At 37.0% G+C, this 17,416-nt stretch overlaps 1 protein-coding gene across 1 annotated transcript in view; it reads right to left on the reverse strand.

Moving 5' to 3' along the window:
• Positions 1–14,558: 14,558 nt before the first annotated feature.
• Positions 14,559–17,416, reverse strand: part of TRHR (thyrotropin releasing hormone receptor) — a 32,795-nt gene continuing 29,937 nt past the window's right edge. Inside the window, exon 2 of the mRNA XM_004580682.2 lies at positions 14,559–15,067. Coding sequence (XP_004580739.2) covers positions 14,660–15,067 — 408 coding nt within the window. The 3' untranslated portion in view covers positions 14,559–14,659. The remainder of the gene's footprint in view (positions 15,068–17,416) is intronic.

Raw genomic sequence — 17,416 nt, forward strand, 5'->3', positions numbered from 1 at the left:
CATATGGAGTGTGGGTATCAAAATTATGTCTCTAGTGATGTGCCAAATACCTTCCCCAATGGAAACCAACACATCTATCAATGTTTTCAATGCAAAACCGTGATTTTCTCTGAAACTACACTCTCCTAGTGTATCAGCCTGCTGTTCTCAAGGGCCAGTGGCCTCCATTACTAACTTCTAAGAATTGAGTTAAGGAGAAAGAGACACTAGATGTCGATATTTTGTGGTTGTATGTTCAAGAGCAGAAATAAAGGAGGTATAGGGGAGGGTAGACCCTGGCTGAAAGTGACCTTTGAGCAAGTGAGGATTTGTGACTGCTGAGAAACTGTTTCCATAGAAATTATTGCTACGCATAGACTACAAGCAGTGCTTTACAGATCCCAGGATATGAGATGAGGTGAGATGAAACAGGGGACAGAAGGCCATTCTCTATGAAGCAGGAAGCTAAGCGCAGTTGTTTTACCATCAAAAGGCTCCAGTCCTACCACGTTTTTAAGATACACTCCTGGTGGAAGATACCATAGAGGGTCTCAAAGAAAGCAGAAAAACCTTCCTGAATTTTGTCCTGTTCCCTGCTGTGTCTCTCAGAGCCTCAGAGTCGGCCACACTGATGAGCTCTTGGTAATTTGGCTGTATCACTCAGAACCTATTTCAGGGCATTGTTAAGCATCTGAGATATCATAGTGAGAACTTTTCTACTGGAGAATTATCTATCTGTGTTTCTCACTCTGTCATCTATTTATTAACTTATGGCTGTAATCAAAATATATGAAAATAACACAATCATTCTGCCAGGGAATGTTAGCGGTGGAACTTGGGACTCCCACTGCTGCCTCTCTGTTCTAAGTCAGTGGCAGGTGGATGGCAGGCAAACCTCCTGTCAGGGCACAGGCAATGCTGGACAATCAAGTGGGGTGATCTGTGTCCTTTGGTGGTACCACTCTCCAAGCCTCTGGACTTCACTGACACTTTCTTCCTCATTCACAGGAACAAGCAGCAGATGATGGTTGTTTACCCATTATCTTTATCAACTCTGCAGTTAGGTTTAACATTTGCTGGTTTGTGATGAGCTAGATTCTTTGCATCCTTATGTTGGAGCCACATCTGCCAGGTTCATCCGCATGCTCATGGAGTCAGCAAGGCTTGATGTGGATCCCTTTCATGTGTTTCTATCTTTGGAGGAAGAAGGGTGTCACTCGGGGCGGTGGCATCAATTTGTACTGACAATCAACTAGACTGGGTTATTTGTGAGGTCATTTGCCCATGTGTCTCTTACTGGTTATATTTCCAGATAGGAGAAGCAATTTGCAAATTTCTTGTTTTTTTTCCCTAAGCTTCTACATTAGGACTTCGAACATGGAGGAGGATGATCGGGGAATGTTCAATCTAAGGGATCGTCAGAACAGGTGCAGAGATGCTGGAGATGGACACACCTCCAGATTTCTTTCTCTGGGAAACAATGCAAATCCAAGGAAGCATTAGGAAGAATTTGAAGAGTTGAACATCTTCAAACTACATCGCCTGATTGTAAGTACTTCCTAAGCAGTACCCCACACTCAATAAACTGTTGTGCCTAGTCTGTTCTGCAGCCATGATTTACCTAAGACCTCCTTAATTAGTTCAAATTTCTAGAAATTGTATGCAAATTATACAAATAGATTAAATATTTATTGGTCCTTGTGAATTGGGTTGTGGAAAAGAGATATTATTTTAATATGTAACACTGATATTGCTTTTTAAAAGGTGATTGGTAGGGATTTATAGTTTAAAAACATTGTGATTTAAGCTTTTAAAAATGATTTGGGGCTTGAACTGTGTTTTAGCATACTAATTCTCTGTCTGTGGCACTTGCATCCCATATGGGTGCCCATCCGGGTTCCAGCTGCTCCATTTCTGATTCAGTTCCTTGTTAGCAAGTAGCCTGGGAAGACATTAGAAGATGGAATTCATGCAGGAGGCCTGGAGGTAGCGCCCTGGCTGCCAACTCTGCCTGTTGTGGTCATCTGGGCAGTGAATTGGTGGAGGGAAGACTGTTTCTTTCTCTTTCTCTCTCATTCTTTCAGGTAAAATAAATATTTTTCTAAAAAGTTATTTATTTGAAAGGCAGGAATCCTTAATCATTTCCTCTGCATTCCCTCACACCCCCCCATCAATTGCTTATTGCTCCAAACTTCCACAGTAATTGGTGTGAGACCAGGCTGATGCCAGGAGTCACAAATTCGACTCACGCCTTTCTCATGGGTACCAGAGACTCAAACACTTGATCCATCATGTGCTGCCTCCCAGGGTGCACAATTACCAGGAAACTGGAATCAGGAGAGATTTTGCTATGAAGGTGTTCTACAGCATCTTATCTGCTGTTTCAAATACTCACCCACCAATTTTGTAAAAGAATAAAAAATGTAAATGACACATGTGATTATAAATGTATATTTGTGCAATGTTATTATAGTAAAGAAACACACATGTCTTAAAATTAAAAAGACAGAGTTCAAAGCTTGTTAATTTAAATTGGGCTGTTTCAACTTTGTATTCATTTGCAATGTTTATGTTCAGAAAAATCTAAGACTAATTTATGAAAATGGTGTGTGACGCATAATTTCAAGCAACTTGTAGAGTGAAATAAAAAAGAGCACCATTAATCTAATAATATTGGCTTTGAACCAAGTTGGCTCAAATTTGGTAGAACAAAAGTTATTTCACATTTTTAAACAGATCTTACTTTTTCTTGTGCACCATTGTTATAAATGTGGAAAAAATATCAGGGGGGAACTCTAAAGCAATTTTGATGCGATTTTATTATATATTTGCCATCCTTAAGAATTAGGAAGAATGTAGGGTAAGTATATCATTTTTAATTTATGAAATGCTTTTTTAGATACAGGAAGCAACAGGTGTACTTACCTCTTCACTAGGATGAGAGAGGTTGATCTTTTTAATGGGAGATTATGGAAGATTTACGATTTGACAGAGTTACACAGATGACCATTGCGGAATTGCTTTCCAGGGTTCAAATTTAGATAGATTTTTATGAAAAAAAATTTTTTTTGGTTGAAAGAACAACAAAGAGGGAGCAGCGAGGGGAGAAAGTGAGGAAGAGGGAGAGGGAGAAAAAGATGGGAAAGGAGACGGGGAAGAGGGAGGAGGAGGAGAGGGGAAGAGGGAGGGGGAGGGGAAGGGAAGAGGGAGGGGAAGGGAAAGAGGGAGGGTTTGACAGGGAGAAAGAGAGGAAGAGGTAGAGGAAGAGAGAGAGTGGTAGAGAGAAGAGGGGGGTACACACCGGGGGAGGGAGAGAGCTGGAGGGAGAGGAAGAGGAGATTTTCATTTCTAGGCACATTTCATTCTTCAATGCACAAACTATAACATCAACAGCGTGGAGTAAAGGTTTGTTAGTTCTTCCTGGATATACTCATTTCACTGACGATTTTCTAAATGTAAATCATCAAAGTACGTTTCATTAAAAACAACAACAAAATAAAAATAAAAGGAAAGAGAAGCTTGCCTCTTTTGAAGTCAGAAGGGTTGTGTCTGACTTGTTATGGTGGGAACCGAACTCGTGGTGGCTGCAAAGTGCTGTCGGTGGCTGGTGTTCTGCAGTGAGGCTGAGGTCCTGAGCAAGGTGATGGATCCCCAGGGCCTGCAAGAAACAACCAGAGAGGCTGAGGCTCTCTAGTTAGGCAGGGATAGTGACCAGCCAATGAAATTGCCTGTCAAGTTAACGTGACTTTATTTGTGTCTACAGACTGGAGAAGTCCAGGGGAATTTGAGCTGTATTTACTTGTTTTTATGACAGTGCAAATGCATGTTTAGAACTTCAGATGCCAATTCACTTGAAAACAGAAACATCGTACTTTTGCGTTAGGGCATTTCGAGTTAATGTCAAATTATTGGCAGTGATCAACCTATCTGCTGCATTTCCATTATTTCAGCATATTTATATCTTACGACTGTTGAAAATAGGATGAGAAAAGCATTTCTATTTCTTTTGTGTTGTTTCAAGAATGGAAGCTTGCTGAAACTGGTCTTCTCCGAGGACTGATAACAGCAAATACAAAGTCTGCTGCTTGGCAGAGGACAGAGAGTGTGAGGGATGAATTTGCTACTTCGTTTAACAGAGGGATAAGAAAGGAAGATGCAGGATATTACAGAAATGACATAAAGGGCTTTCAATGACTGTCAGAAAGTGGCTTTGTAAGAAGAACAATTGAAGGAAGCATTTGAACAAAACAACTAAGTCATCTTTCACAAACACATATTTTTAAATATCTTTCTACCTTCCTGACTGCATCAGTAGCTTCTTTCAATTATCTATCTATCTATCTATCTATCTATCTATCTATCTATCTATCTAATCTATCCATCTTTCTTCTATTAATAAATTGTGTATCTGGCCTCAATAGCTATACAATGTCAATCTTCAATAGAATAAAGAAATTTTGTTCAGTGTGCACTACCAGCAATCAAGGAAGTACAGCTTTTTGTTTATAGATTTCATTTTTCCCTTTATAGGTCTATAAAGTATCAGGAGACCTGCAGATGCATGCTTTCTGGACAAATCTATGATACATTCACAGTGATCAGCAGTCCTGCTGTGCCACCTGTGGCTATCAAGGCCACAGATGGTGCAGCTTGTATGCTTCAGAATCATTTTTAGTCAGGTTTGCATGAAGTTTGTTGCCCAGATTATTGGCGAGAATTTGGCTGTAATTTTCATCCTTTATGTCCTATCATCAATTAAAGAACCAGTCTGGGATTTTGTACTGATGTGAATTCTGCATCATGAAATCGCATGTTCTACCTTGTTCTCAGTATTGGACTCTATTGCTGAAATTTCATTGCTAACATGATGGTGCCATGGAAATGACTGAAGTAGGAGGGTAGAGCCTGGATGGATGGGATTAGAACATTTATAAAATAGACTCATTGAAACTCGCCCAGTTCCTCCATTATGTAAGGTCCCAGTGAAAACTACACAATCTGTGAATCAGATAGTATCTTTTACTGGGCATTACATATTAGACTTTCCCAGGCTGCAAAACTGTGACATATACATTTATGCTGTTTTTAAGCTGTTCATTTATGGTATTTTGTTGTAGCAGCTAACAAGATCCTAGCTTATCCTGGAGTGAAATTTCTTTCTTCCAAACTTTCATTACAATTGTTGTGTGTATTTCTTTTCTGTTTCTGTTGGCTCTTTGGGTTACTAACTAAATTTTGTTCCAACCTAAGCTTAAAAAAAATTTATTTGAAAGGCAGAGTTAGAGAGAGCAGGAGAAAAAGAAAGAGATCTTCCATGTGCTGGTTCATTTTCCTAATGGCCACAATGGTTGGGCCAGTCTGAAGCCAGGTGGTTGGAACTCAGTGCAGATTTTTCTTGTGGGTGGCAGCAGTCAAAATACTGGTCTATTTTTTCTTGCATTATTAGGGAACTGGATTGTAAGTGGAGTTCCCAGGCCTTGAGCACATACCCCTATAGTATTCTGTTATCACAGGTAGTTGCTTAACTCACTATGCCACAACACAGGTATCTAATACCTAATTTTCAAATGTCTGTATTTGATTTTATCAGTAGGACTGTAAGTATTCTGAGTGTAAGCCACATTATCTGCTTTGCTTTATCCCAGCAACTTGGAAACATTTTGTTCCCAACATTTATCAATTGGCACTTATCTCTTGATATGATTGAATTCTTTTTGCATTGAGTCTGATTAGCTGTTGTTAGGAAATGTTCAATGCAAACAATGGACCATTCATCTTGTAAGCAATTTTAATGTAATTATACTTAATCCTCATAACTCACCCATACATATTTATATCTCCATTTTATATTCAGTTATTATTTGCTAAGAGTAAACAAAGTTGAAATGACAGGATTTTTTAAACATTAATTTTACTTATTTGAAAGACAAACACAGAGAGATGGAGAGACAGAAAAATCATTCATTTGCTGTTTTGTTTCCCATTGGCCACATTGTCCAGGAAGCTGGGCCAGGCCAAAGCCTGGAACTCCACCCAAAAGGTGACAAAGGGTGTCAAGGGGACAAATAATTGTGCAGCCATCTGCTGCCTCACAGGCATAGTAACAGGGAGCTGGAGAAGAAGAACAGACAGGACTTCAGGTGCTCACAAACGGGATGCCACTGCTGCAGGCAGAAGCTCAAGTTGGTCCCGAAACAACAGGATTATCGTATTATTCATAAGCATAAAGAAATTTTCTGAAGTTCATAATTTCCATGTTATATTAAAAGCGCAGTAGATGACATTTATGTACAATATCAGCTCTCCAAGGTTTTAGAAAGAAATTTCTGCTTGGAAATACAAAGAGATCTATACTCAGTGCCACGGTAAAAATTTCATTTTCAAAACAAATGGATATTTCTGATTCATAACTCATAAGATGTTTTCTTAAAAAAAACGGTAGCATTGATTGTTCTCCAGCACAGGACCTGTTTGGGTTCAGATGGTGCTTTTTGAACACTGCTTCTGGAAGGAAAAATGAAGGAGTTAGGACAATGGGCTAAGAAAGGATTCAAAGTCAATGAACTAATTTCCAATGTGGAGAATGTGGGCTGAATCACTAAAAGATCCTCTGAGGAATCATTCTGAAAATGCCTAATATTTCATCAGAAGGTGAAAAACTGGTGCATTTGCCAATTGGTTTTTATCCCACGTACTTAGAATATTGCTCCTCGTGTCTTAAACACTTTTGAAATCTTTGGGTGCTTAGGTTTGGACTTCAGGGCTTCCCAAAACTTTACAGAACACTCTGGACAAAAAAAGCCATCCCTTATATTTGCTGGATATAGGATAGTAGCAACGTGTGTAGAACTGTCCAGCATAACTATGCTGAAATTATGATGCCAAAGAGCAGCTGAGGCATAAGGCTCCATGAGGGGTTGCTACCACTGGATTATTTGCATAGGTTAATTTATATCACCTCACCCTTTATAATAAATAATTCAGCAAGAGAGAAAGAGATCATTGGAGGGGATGGCATGGACACATTTAATAGAATTTCATGTCAGAAATCAGTTGAATTGTGAGGATGAATGTACTTTAGGGTTAATATGAAAATGCAGATGGTATTTGAGACTGGGGGGGGGGGGCTAAGACTTTTCAGTACCTGACATCTCCACTCTCTAGTTACTACATGTGCATCCCAATATTTCTTGCTCATTAAAGTTAAAATTTTAATAGATACATTTACATTTCTAAACAAAGATTTGGGAAAGGACTGCTCTATTTTATATACCCTGGTTAATAAAGGTGATTTTCTCACAAGAGTGTGCAACAATGCACCTTCATTGATTTTTAATTGTCTTTTTAGGAGATCTAGAAGAGAAGAATCTGCTATTTGGTAAAATTTTATGAAATTAATTATCTTGACGGGACTGAAGAAAATTTATAAGGCTCAAGAAACTACATATCAAAACATAAGGAAATACAAGGAAAAAATAACTTTGGAAGGTGGATAGTGATGGCAAGGCTGCCTTATTCTCTGGGCATTTAAAGCAAACTTTCTTTTTTCATTCATAAAATGTTGTAGTGCTTCAATGTAGTTGTTTATTTTTCCCATGTTCATCAGGTGTGAAAGAATTAGGGCACTCAATGTTTAAGATTCACTTACGCAAGAACTTTGTATTACCATCCAAAATAAACATTATTAAAGGAAAACTGCTTACTAGAGCAGTGGTATAGTGGTATAGGGACCAGCAATTTGTACTTCCACATGCAGTTGAATGTTACAGGTCAGGTACACATATATAATATATGCTGGACTCTATGTTTGGTATATGCTTGCAATGGGGGAATCTCAACTGAACTTGAACTGTGGTTATGCAACAAGGTAGAGGAATCCACCATGGTGGGAGGGTTTGGGGAGGGGTGGGGAGAATCCAAGTACCTATGAAACTGTGTTACATAATACAATGTAATTAATGAATTAAAAATAATAAATTAAAAATATATATATATACACATATGTAACATAGGTAAATTGGAGACTACTTGCAATCACAAAGAAGTCTGCTTTTAGTAATGCATTTGAGTTTTCTATTTTTCAAGTAGGAATAGTCACAGATGTCTGAAGCAATTACTTCAAACAATGTTGGCCAAACTTGAGTCACTATTTAATCGTCTGTGTTTTTGCCCTATTTAATGTTAACATTAAATAATTATATACATTAACACCAATAAAATAATGGATTTGAGAATCTCATATTTTATCCAATATATCTATTATTAAAATGAAAAAATATGGTTAGGTACTACTTATAATTATCTCAAAAAGCTAAACATAAGCAACCAAAATCCTCACAGGTGGCCCACATTGAGTTGTAATGAAGTGATACCATCATTGAAACAATTTGGAAGCAAAAGAAGGCAAAAGAACCAAGTCTTTCCACTTGATGCTTTATTTTCCACAAGTAAACAACAGACAAGGTACACTTTTCCACAGTAGAGCACATAATACTGCACTTTCTTAAAGAAGAGTCTGTTCAGTAACGACATAACAAGTAATTTCCAGATGAAGTGAGTCAGCAAATTTCTAAAGCCGATATAAGTAAGCCAATACACTCAGAGGCACATCAGAAACAACATGCAAGTCAACAATGTTGTCACAATAATCTGAAGCTAGTCACCATGTGGTTTTCAATCTCAATGTTGGCACTTAACGTTCATAAAGTGCCTAGACGCCTGCGATAGCTCTGGTCTTTAAGCAAAGCATGATTAGATAAATTCAGAGTTGTTAAGGACCCCTATCTATGTATACCTACATAAATATTTAAAAACATGTGGTGATATTATAATACAGAAAAAAAGATATGAACTCACATATAAATGTTTTCACTTTGAAAATGAGGACTATAGGAATACTTTAAGAATTACGACACTTACAAGACCACCAAAGACCATGGATGAAGCTCACAATATTAAGAACTGATATATACATTTCTATCTTTTATTCTTTTGTATAGGTGGGTATTAGCTCACCAAATGCCAGTACATGTGAGTCCTCACTTTTGTGTCCTGTAGACTTAGGTACTTGCCTTAGTTAATCACACTGGTGAACTGAACCTACTTTGGACCATACCTTTAATATGCAGATCCTTGTCCTAAAGTCTGTCACTCATTTTTTTTTCTGACTTCATCTGTGTTTTCTTTAGCCATCTGAATCGAATCAGTTCCTGAAGAGAGTCTGAAATTCTTTCCAAAGTCCTGTCTAATGTCTTCAGCCCCGCTGACCATCCCTTTTTACTGAAGAACACAGTTGTTTACAATCAGAAGTCATGCAGTCTGGCTTTCAATTCTGTATACGTTTTTTCTAGCAGGGCTGCATGCAAATACATTGTCATTGGATTTTAATCTCCTTGAAAGCAGTAATAATACTTACTCCTCTTTAGTTCACATTATTGAATTATATGATGAACACAAGATGGCTATAGTATTGTCAGGCATGACGCATACACGAGAGATTTTTCTGACCTTCACTTGGCACATTTAATGTAGTGCCCTTCAATGGGCCGAGAGAACTGTTTAAAAAAAAAAACAACAAAATCAGCTATTTTATTATGAGGATAGTCTACAATTGGTAATTGTAGCATGAAGAATTTAGAATGTATTCTTTAATTTGGAACTCATTGATTTATTCATTCACTCTACAGATCCTTAGGGATGCTACCCAAGTTTAGATGATTTTTGAAATATAAAGATGAAACAGACTCATCCTCAAGCAATGTGCTGTTTGGTTGTTTATTAGGAATTATGTGTCAATGACGAAGCCTGAAGGCTCAGTGTAGAGGCCCTCAGCAAGACAGTTTTTGGAGTGTACACACACAAGTGTAAGCATCATCACAGAATAATTGAGAATCGCTTCAGGTGGAGCCAGAGAGAGAATATTTTAAGACAAGTTCCTGGGTAATTCTGATGCATGCCAAAGCAGGAGTGGCTCATTTCTTCTGGTTAGGGAGTAAATACTTGGGTTCTTTGTTGAGATATCTTTTGACATTCCAGGAATATAAAGGATGTTCTTGACTTCTGAATTTAGATTTCTGATGAGTCTATTCTACCAACATACTGTGTTTATTTTTCTGTAAAAGCTTCCTCTTCATCAGTATTAGTCCATCATATTTTTGAAGAACTTCACATTTTCTTTTTCCTTTTACCATCTCCTCTCCCTGGAAATCAGAAAATGGGTTCATGCACATGAACGAGGTCCATTAGTCTAGAAGGAACAATATAGTCACTTATAGATGCCATTTCAGGGTTCAGGTTGCAGGAGCTCTGGTGAACTCCACTGCTTATCCTGTCCACTTAACTTTGGTAATTTTTAAAGTGCTTTCATTTCCATTAATTTAGCTGGACTTGACCTCTATGCTTCTCCTTGAAGACATACAGGTAGTCATAATGTGAATTTTATTTCTTACTGGATCCAAAGATGAAAGTTCTGAAAAGTGCAATGCTCTAGCTGCACTCTTTTATTTCCTGCATTGCGTTCACTGTTTACACTGGATTTTCCATGAATGTCTTTTATGCAAAATAATGTAAACAGGCCAGGCAATACAGTACTGTGTTCAAACATTTATGATTACTCTTGTGAAAACAGTTATTTGAGTACTGAAATCAGGACCATGCAGATCTAACTTAAGTCAGCCCAATGCATTTAGCACAAATAAGCATTTCAGTAGCAAAATTAATCCCCAATGTGCAGTTCCTATAAATGAGGATGACAACTGAGTTATTAAAGATTATGTTTAGAAACAAAACATAAGTAAAATGCCAATCTTATTGAGCTTTTTTCCTGCAGTGAATGTAAGCTTTAAATTAATTGATAATTATAATCCATAATATAAAAGCAGAACATATAGAATTTTATACTAACACTTAAGATACTTACATATATCATTAGCAATTTTTTCTTTAACACATATTTCTGACAGTGCCAATTCATATCCTTAGTAATACCAAGCAGTTATATCTCGAGAAATATTACATTGGTCTTAGCTTATTCATTGAATTGTGACTTTTCTAAGAATGGGAAGAGCCTTTGTTTTCTCAGATGAAATTCTACAGCAGGTTTATACATTTCAGTGCTGTTTTCTTGGATTCTGATTGACACTTCTGAAATGCAAACCTTTATTTTGTGTGGTGAAGCAAAGCTATATTAAGCCACTCAGCTCTACCCTTAATTCTTACCACATACATGTGGTCATAAGTCAAACCTTTTCTCATAATGTAAAGGTTAGTGAAGACGTTGAATGGGCCTTCCTGCCTGGGAAGCATTACCTCTGGAGGGTGAGTATGATGGGTTAGTATTCTGAGAAGAAAAGGATTATTTATCACTACAGAGCTCTAGAGGATTTCTTCTTGTGTATTACATTAAAAACACACAAAACCCTTCCAAACCTTGGCTTTGAAGGATATTTTTTATAGACAGTCAAAGATAAATAGAAACTAGAGGTTTTCATGTGTGCTTCTTAGGGGAATTCATGATTACAAAATTTGAAAAAAAAATTAGTTGTACCTGGGACTGATGAGTTGCTTTGAAACTCTTATATTCACATCCAGTATTCTTACTGCACACAAATATTCCAGCTCCTTGAGTCATAATTCAGAACCAAAAACAATGTTGAATATAACACTTATGATATTCTTTGAATCACAAATACTTAAAATCTTCTTTCCAAAGGGTTATTAGTTTTTTCTACCATGTTTAGAGATCTAATATATTAACTTCCTTATTCTTTTAGAATAGAGCAAACCCATGAAGACCAACACCCATGAAGGGCAACACATATTGCCCTTAACATTTTAACATAGTGAAACAATTCAAGTGATACAAATTAAATACTTAGTTACTTTCAATTAGGTTTCATAGCTTTAACTTTTTCTTTGATTTTACTGGCCGTTTTGTCCAAACTAGCCATTCCTTTGGTATGTTATTAAAGCACATTGTTCTGTGTAATTCATCTGTTTGAATGCAGAATTTAGATTTTTCCTCTTTAGCATTTTGGAATATTTGTGTTGTGTTTTGTGCTCTAGGAATTGTTATTAATACTGATGAAGAACACTTAGGGGGAAGTTAAGGATTTCTGTTTGCTCGATTTATTTGTATCCTGTGCCATTCCTCAATTATCTTGGGGAGCATGAACCAACCAAAAATGGTCAGCAATTAATGAAACTGGAAGTAATAACCTAGTGCCAAGCAATTTTCTTCCGTGAGGTTCTTAATATCATTGCCTTACTCCATTATCAAATTTTAATTTAGATCCTTAGTTTTCAGTTGATTGCATATTGTGATTATTTATGAAAATATTTTATGATTTAATGCAGTGTGATTAATAACACATTAAAAGTTATTTCTCTTCTGTGTGGATCCAGACATCCATTGGATAGTATATAGAAATATTAATTTTATAATGGCATCGCTTGTAGAAATTACAATCTTCTAAACTTTCTGACTAAAGCTAGTAATTATTAGCAAGTGATTTTTAAAATTTAAAATTAAAAAAATGAGACTATGTATTAAATTTCCAAGGATGAAAACGTATTGTGTTCTCAACATATATTCTATATGGCAAACCATAACGTTATTTAATGATGTTATATCTGCAAACCATACACTATAAAATTAGTTAACCTAGTAAGTCACAAGACTTTAACAAAAAAATTCCCCTATTTTCCCTTTTGGTAGCCATTAGATGAGCAGCATTAAATCTATTCTCTGTACATATAATTACAGAAATTGCAGCTATAATGAGACTGTATCATGAAGATATTGGTTAAGTACCTGTTAGCATGCTTGAAAAACTGTACATTTCCCTTCCTTTCTCTCTGAAATAGCAGAATATGCTCCCATCTCCCTCTGGCCAGTGATCTGTGCACATGTATATGCGTCTGTACGTTCCTGCGCATGTGCCTATGTGAGCCCGCGCTGGGTTCCTCTGGTGTTCTATCTACATGATCTCAAGCAAGAATAATATTTTATCCTGAATGAAAACTCAGTTGTAATTGGGTGGCTGATGTTAAGCAGACAGTTTTTGAGATATTTTCTGTGAACGTTCAGATTTGTTTACTGATTCAAGGACAGGAAAAGACTTTCTTCCTGGGGTGGAAGAGATCAGATGAGGAGGTCTGGATGGCAACATTTTACAATACGAGTATATATAATGATGTGATGTATTTTCATTAAGAAAGAAGAATAATTGGCATTAGTAATCATATTTTAGAAGATATCTGTGAAGCAGGCTAGAGAAAGAAACCTGTCAACACATAGGGTGCTTAAATGTGTGAATATTTTTTAATACCATCATCAAAAATAAGCCATTAGTGAACTATCACTGAGGGCAATCTATATTTGGATTTGTTGAATGGTCAAATCTCAGTAGGTGAGTCATTTGAGAGAGATAAAAGTAGGACCGGGGAAAGAAGTTGAGGGCAGATTTACATCAGTTTAGTAATCATTGAAATAGCATATTTAGGTCATAACTATAGAGATGAGATGCTGATAATGTTATCAGTTTTAACTGTTAAGATGAAGCCAACAAAATTTTTCATGTTTTGATTTAGGGTCTGTAAACAAATACAACTATCATTTGAAAAAAAAGATACCTACAAGTGAAAAGCACGCAGGAAAGAAGGCCAATTGAAAGCAAAAAAAAAAAAAAAAAAAAATTCCATGGACTACAATTCTCTGTAGGAGGTTTTCATTCAAAGTATAATAGTCAGGTTCTGACTGATTCGAATAACAAGTAAGCTTTTGAAAATGTTTTAGGCTTTTAAAATTTAACAGAAAAATCCACCAGGCAAGGCTCAGTAACTTATATATAAAGGAATCCTCAAAAAGGAATCTTTTCCCTAAGAGTTTCAGGGAAAAAGTCAAATCTTATTTTTAAATACTGGGTCTTTTCATGGCTATGGTTTTCAATGTTAATGATATGGCAGTCTGTATGTTTACAATGATTTAATCTGTGTTAAGATATTAAATCCTAAGGCTCTAAGGGCTGATAAGATTGCATTGTATCCTGGAAATAAATCTAAAGACTCCTCAACCTACAATTTGATTATGTTGGAGTTTATTTTACATTAAAATTGAATGATTGTCTATCTACTATCTAAATTGTCCAAGAATTTGGTGAACATTTGCACAATTTTTAAAATAGACTGGACACGTCCATCTGAATCTCATTTATATTTAACACACAAAACTTTTAAATTTTTTCTCTATTGTCTTAGATATCTACATACTAGCTCTGTGGTTAAAATACTAAGTGCAAACATTTTAGCATATACTATTTAAGACATAAACAGATACCTTTTTAAGGGATTGGAAACTATTTGATGAGGTTATTATGAGTAATTTACATAGGAGATGTAATAGATTTTATGAAAACCTCCTAACTATTGAAAACATAGTACATTTTTTGAATGAATGAAAAGGCCTTCCCTTTAAGCTTTTGCTGCTTAGCTATTTCTGATTGCTCCCTTTTTTATGACACTATTTTTGTAAGAAGAAGAATTTGAATCGTGCCCGTGGCTTAGAGTATCTAGAGCTAGAACTTAGCAGAGCAGATTCTCCCTGTTCCCTCTTCTTCCCAGATGCGTTTTGGCCATTTCTTCTGTTGCTGCCTTTGGGGTCCATCTCCTTCCCTTTTATCCATCAACCTTCACTAAAGGTTGCATTCGAGGCCACGCAGGTATCATCCAAAGACACTTTGGTGGCAGACAGGTATGTGTCAGTGACAGTGATATCCTCAAGCTCCGTGCTGAAGTGGTCTGACTCCTTGACCACGCTGTAGTTCAAAGCCACGCTATAGTTAGTTGGCTTCTCCGCTGGCTTCTGCTTGCAGTTGCACAGCTTTCTGAAGGCTGCACGGAATTTCTGGGACATGAGATTATAAATCACTGGGTTGATGGCACTGTTGAGATAAATGCAAATTCTGCAAAAGAGCAAGAACCAATTTTCTTGGAAAGGGCTGGAGAGAAATGAGTTGACAACCACAAGTGTCCTGTAGGGCATCCATAAAAGGGCAAACAGAATTACAACAACCGCCAGCATCTTGGTGACCTATGGAGAAATAGGAAGAAATTCAGTACACACACAAATGAAAACAAAATAAAATTATCCTCTCACCCCAGTCCTGACCCTTTAGTTTCTAACACACAGTCTATGAAAAGGGCTTAGCTATAGATAATTTATCCAGAACATGATTATAGGAATTAGGATTAAGGGAGTGGGAGAGAATGAGACAGAGGAGGAAAAGACAAAATTGGGTGCTAATGGGATAGCTCCAGTGTGTGCTACTAGCTACTGTTGCTCAAATAAAACACTATAATTAACAGTCCTAAGGAAGAGAGGCTAGGCTATTGATCCATTGGCCACCAGTTTCCATTTGTTGTTGAGTGCTCTTAGGAATTTCAGTGTGTACTTCCAGCACAGCTTGTCCAGGGAACTCCTGGGACATGAGAGAGATCCTTGAAACACAGAAGAGGACAGAACTACAGAGAACATAGATCACTAAAGTGGAAAATTGCATGCAGCAACCATCTGCTACAGCTATGGATGAGATCAGTCAGGGTGAAAGCAAAAGCGCCGTGTACCAAAACATCTTCAAGAAGCACCAGGGGACAAAGTATCTAATCTGTTCTCTGCTTATTTTTTGTGTAGCCCTGAAAAGTTATCTTAACCTTCTTTATAGTTTATCTATAAATCGGAACCAAAAGTGTCCTAAAAAATAAGGTAATAAAAGCATGAAAATCATTAAACAGAAATGCAGTGGTTATTGACTGTACACTAATAAGCCTGATACTATAAGCTCAATACCCCAAACCTGGGGTATGGAGGCTGAGAAGTGCTTTGCTAGAAGTTGTAGGTTCTTATGGCTGGGATTAAAATCCAAAGAATTCAGAGATTTTGCTCTTTTCCCTACACAGTTCTCTTTAAGTTTCTCTTTTAAGGGAGGTTCAGAAAAGAGACCAAATTCAAGAATTTTACTCACATTCAGCCCTACTTGTTAAGAGCAATGTGTAGGAGACAGAATTATAGGATGAGGCTAATAAGCAAGATTGCCCAGGACAAGAATATGGAACAACATGATTCAGCAGGTTCTTGTTTCAGTAGCCTCAATGCTTACTGAGATATTGGGAATTGGCCCCACATTGCACATCATCTGGTCTTTACTCTGATTAGAGGACTTTAATCAAGTCCTCCACTTACACATGTCTGACACTATGCCTCATCATATTGCTTTATTTAGTAATACAGTCATTGAGGACTAAAATAAAATTACTTTATGTAATAGGAATTTGAAATGCTAAACCACTATGAAAATGCTATGCTTTAATTTACAACCAAGAAATCACAATATTTTAACTGCATCATGGGTAGTGATGGTCCTCATTTTTTGGGACATAATCACTAATTGATTTTTCAAGAACAAGACATACATTTAGAAATAACTTTTCAGTTATCTTCAGTGTCTCACAAAGTTTAGCTCATTTCAGCTTCCTCATCTCATAATTGTGTGAATTTGATAACTCCCTAACTCCTCATTCCTCATTCCTCTTAGCCTCCCAGCTGTCCTCATGAAGTCCCTCCCCCTCCCCATTCTAAATTCCCTGTCTTGTTCTGGCTTTGAGGGGAATCAGACCTTCTTTAGGAAGGGCTTTTTAATGTGATTTAGTGTAGAAACATCTCCACATCAAGATACCTGCTCCACCATTGGTATCTGTTCTAAACTCAGTTACATCCTAACTCCAGACTGAAACTAGAGGCATTTTTGTCTCCTGCCCTCATTCCTCACTGCTATGAGTCCTTGACTCTGGGGTTCTGTCTTGTCTTTGACCATACTTTTTCACCCAACTAAGAATTCTCCATGAGACCTACATCATTGGGTCAATGCTACCCTTTTAATGTTTTCTTGCAAGATCTATAGTTACTGTGTTTTGCCTTCCTTAGTTCTACAAATACCATTTGCCTGAAGGTTCCTGGTCTCTTGACACCCAAAGCCCTGATTTCAACTGTAGCTACTCCTACCACCTCCCTGTAAAGGGACTTGTGAGCTATCCACCTGCTCTCATGGTGCTATGCTTCTTTCAGGCTCACTTTCCTGATTTCTTTAAGCTCTTTTTTTTCCTAGGAATACGTCTGAGACCTGGTGTTCCACTCGTAGCACCTTGAACTCTTCTACTTCCATATTTTATGACTGGTTTTATAGAGGTTGCTTAGTAAAAAGATGTAGTTTCACATTGATTCAAGTAACACCAGGCAAGAGATTCCAGTGCTTCTGACCTTTTTAGACAGAGGATCTATTCAGCTAAAAGGGTAGGTGAAGCTTTATTTTGTTTCCATAAACAGATTTTTAAGAAAGATTTAAGTAGACAATTTAATTCAAAATAAATATTTTGAACTTTGGAA

The sequence above is a fragment of the Ochotona princeps genome, chromosome 9, assembly GCF_030435755.1.
Source record: "Ochotona princeps isolate mOchPri1 chromosome 9, mOchPri1.hap1, whole genome shotgun sequence".
Classification (NCBI taxonomy): domain Eukaryota; kingdom Metazoa; phylum Chordata; class Mammalia; order Lagomorpha; family Ochotonidae; genus Ochotona; species Ochotona princeps.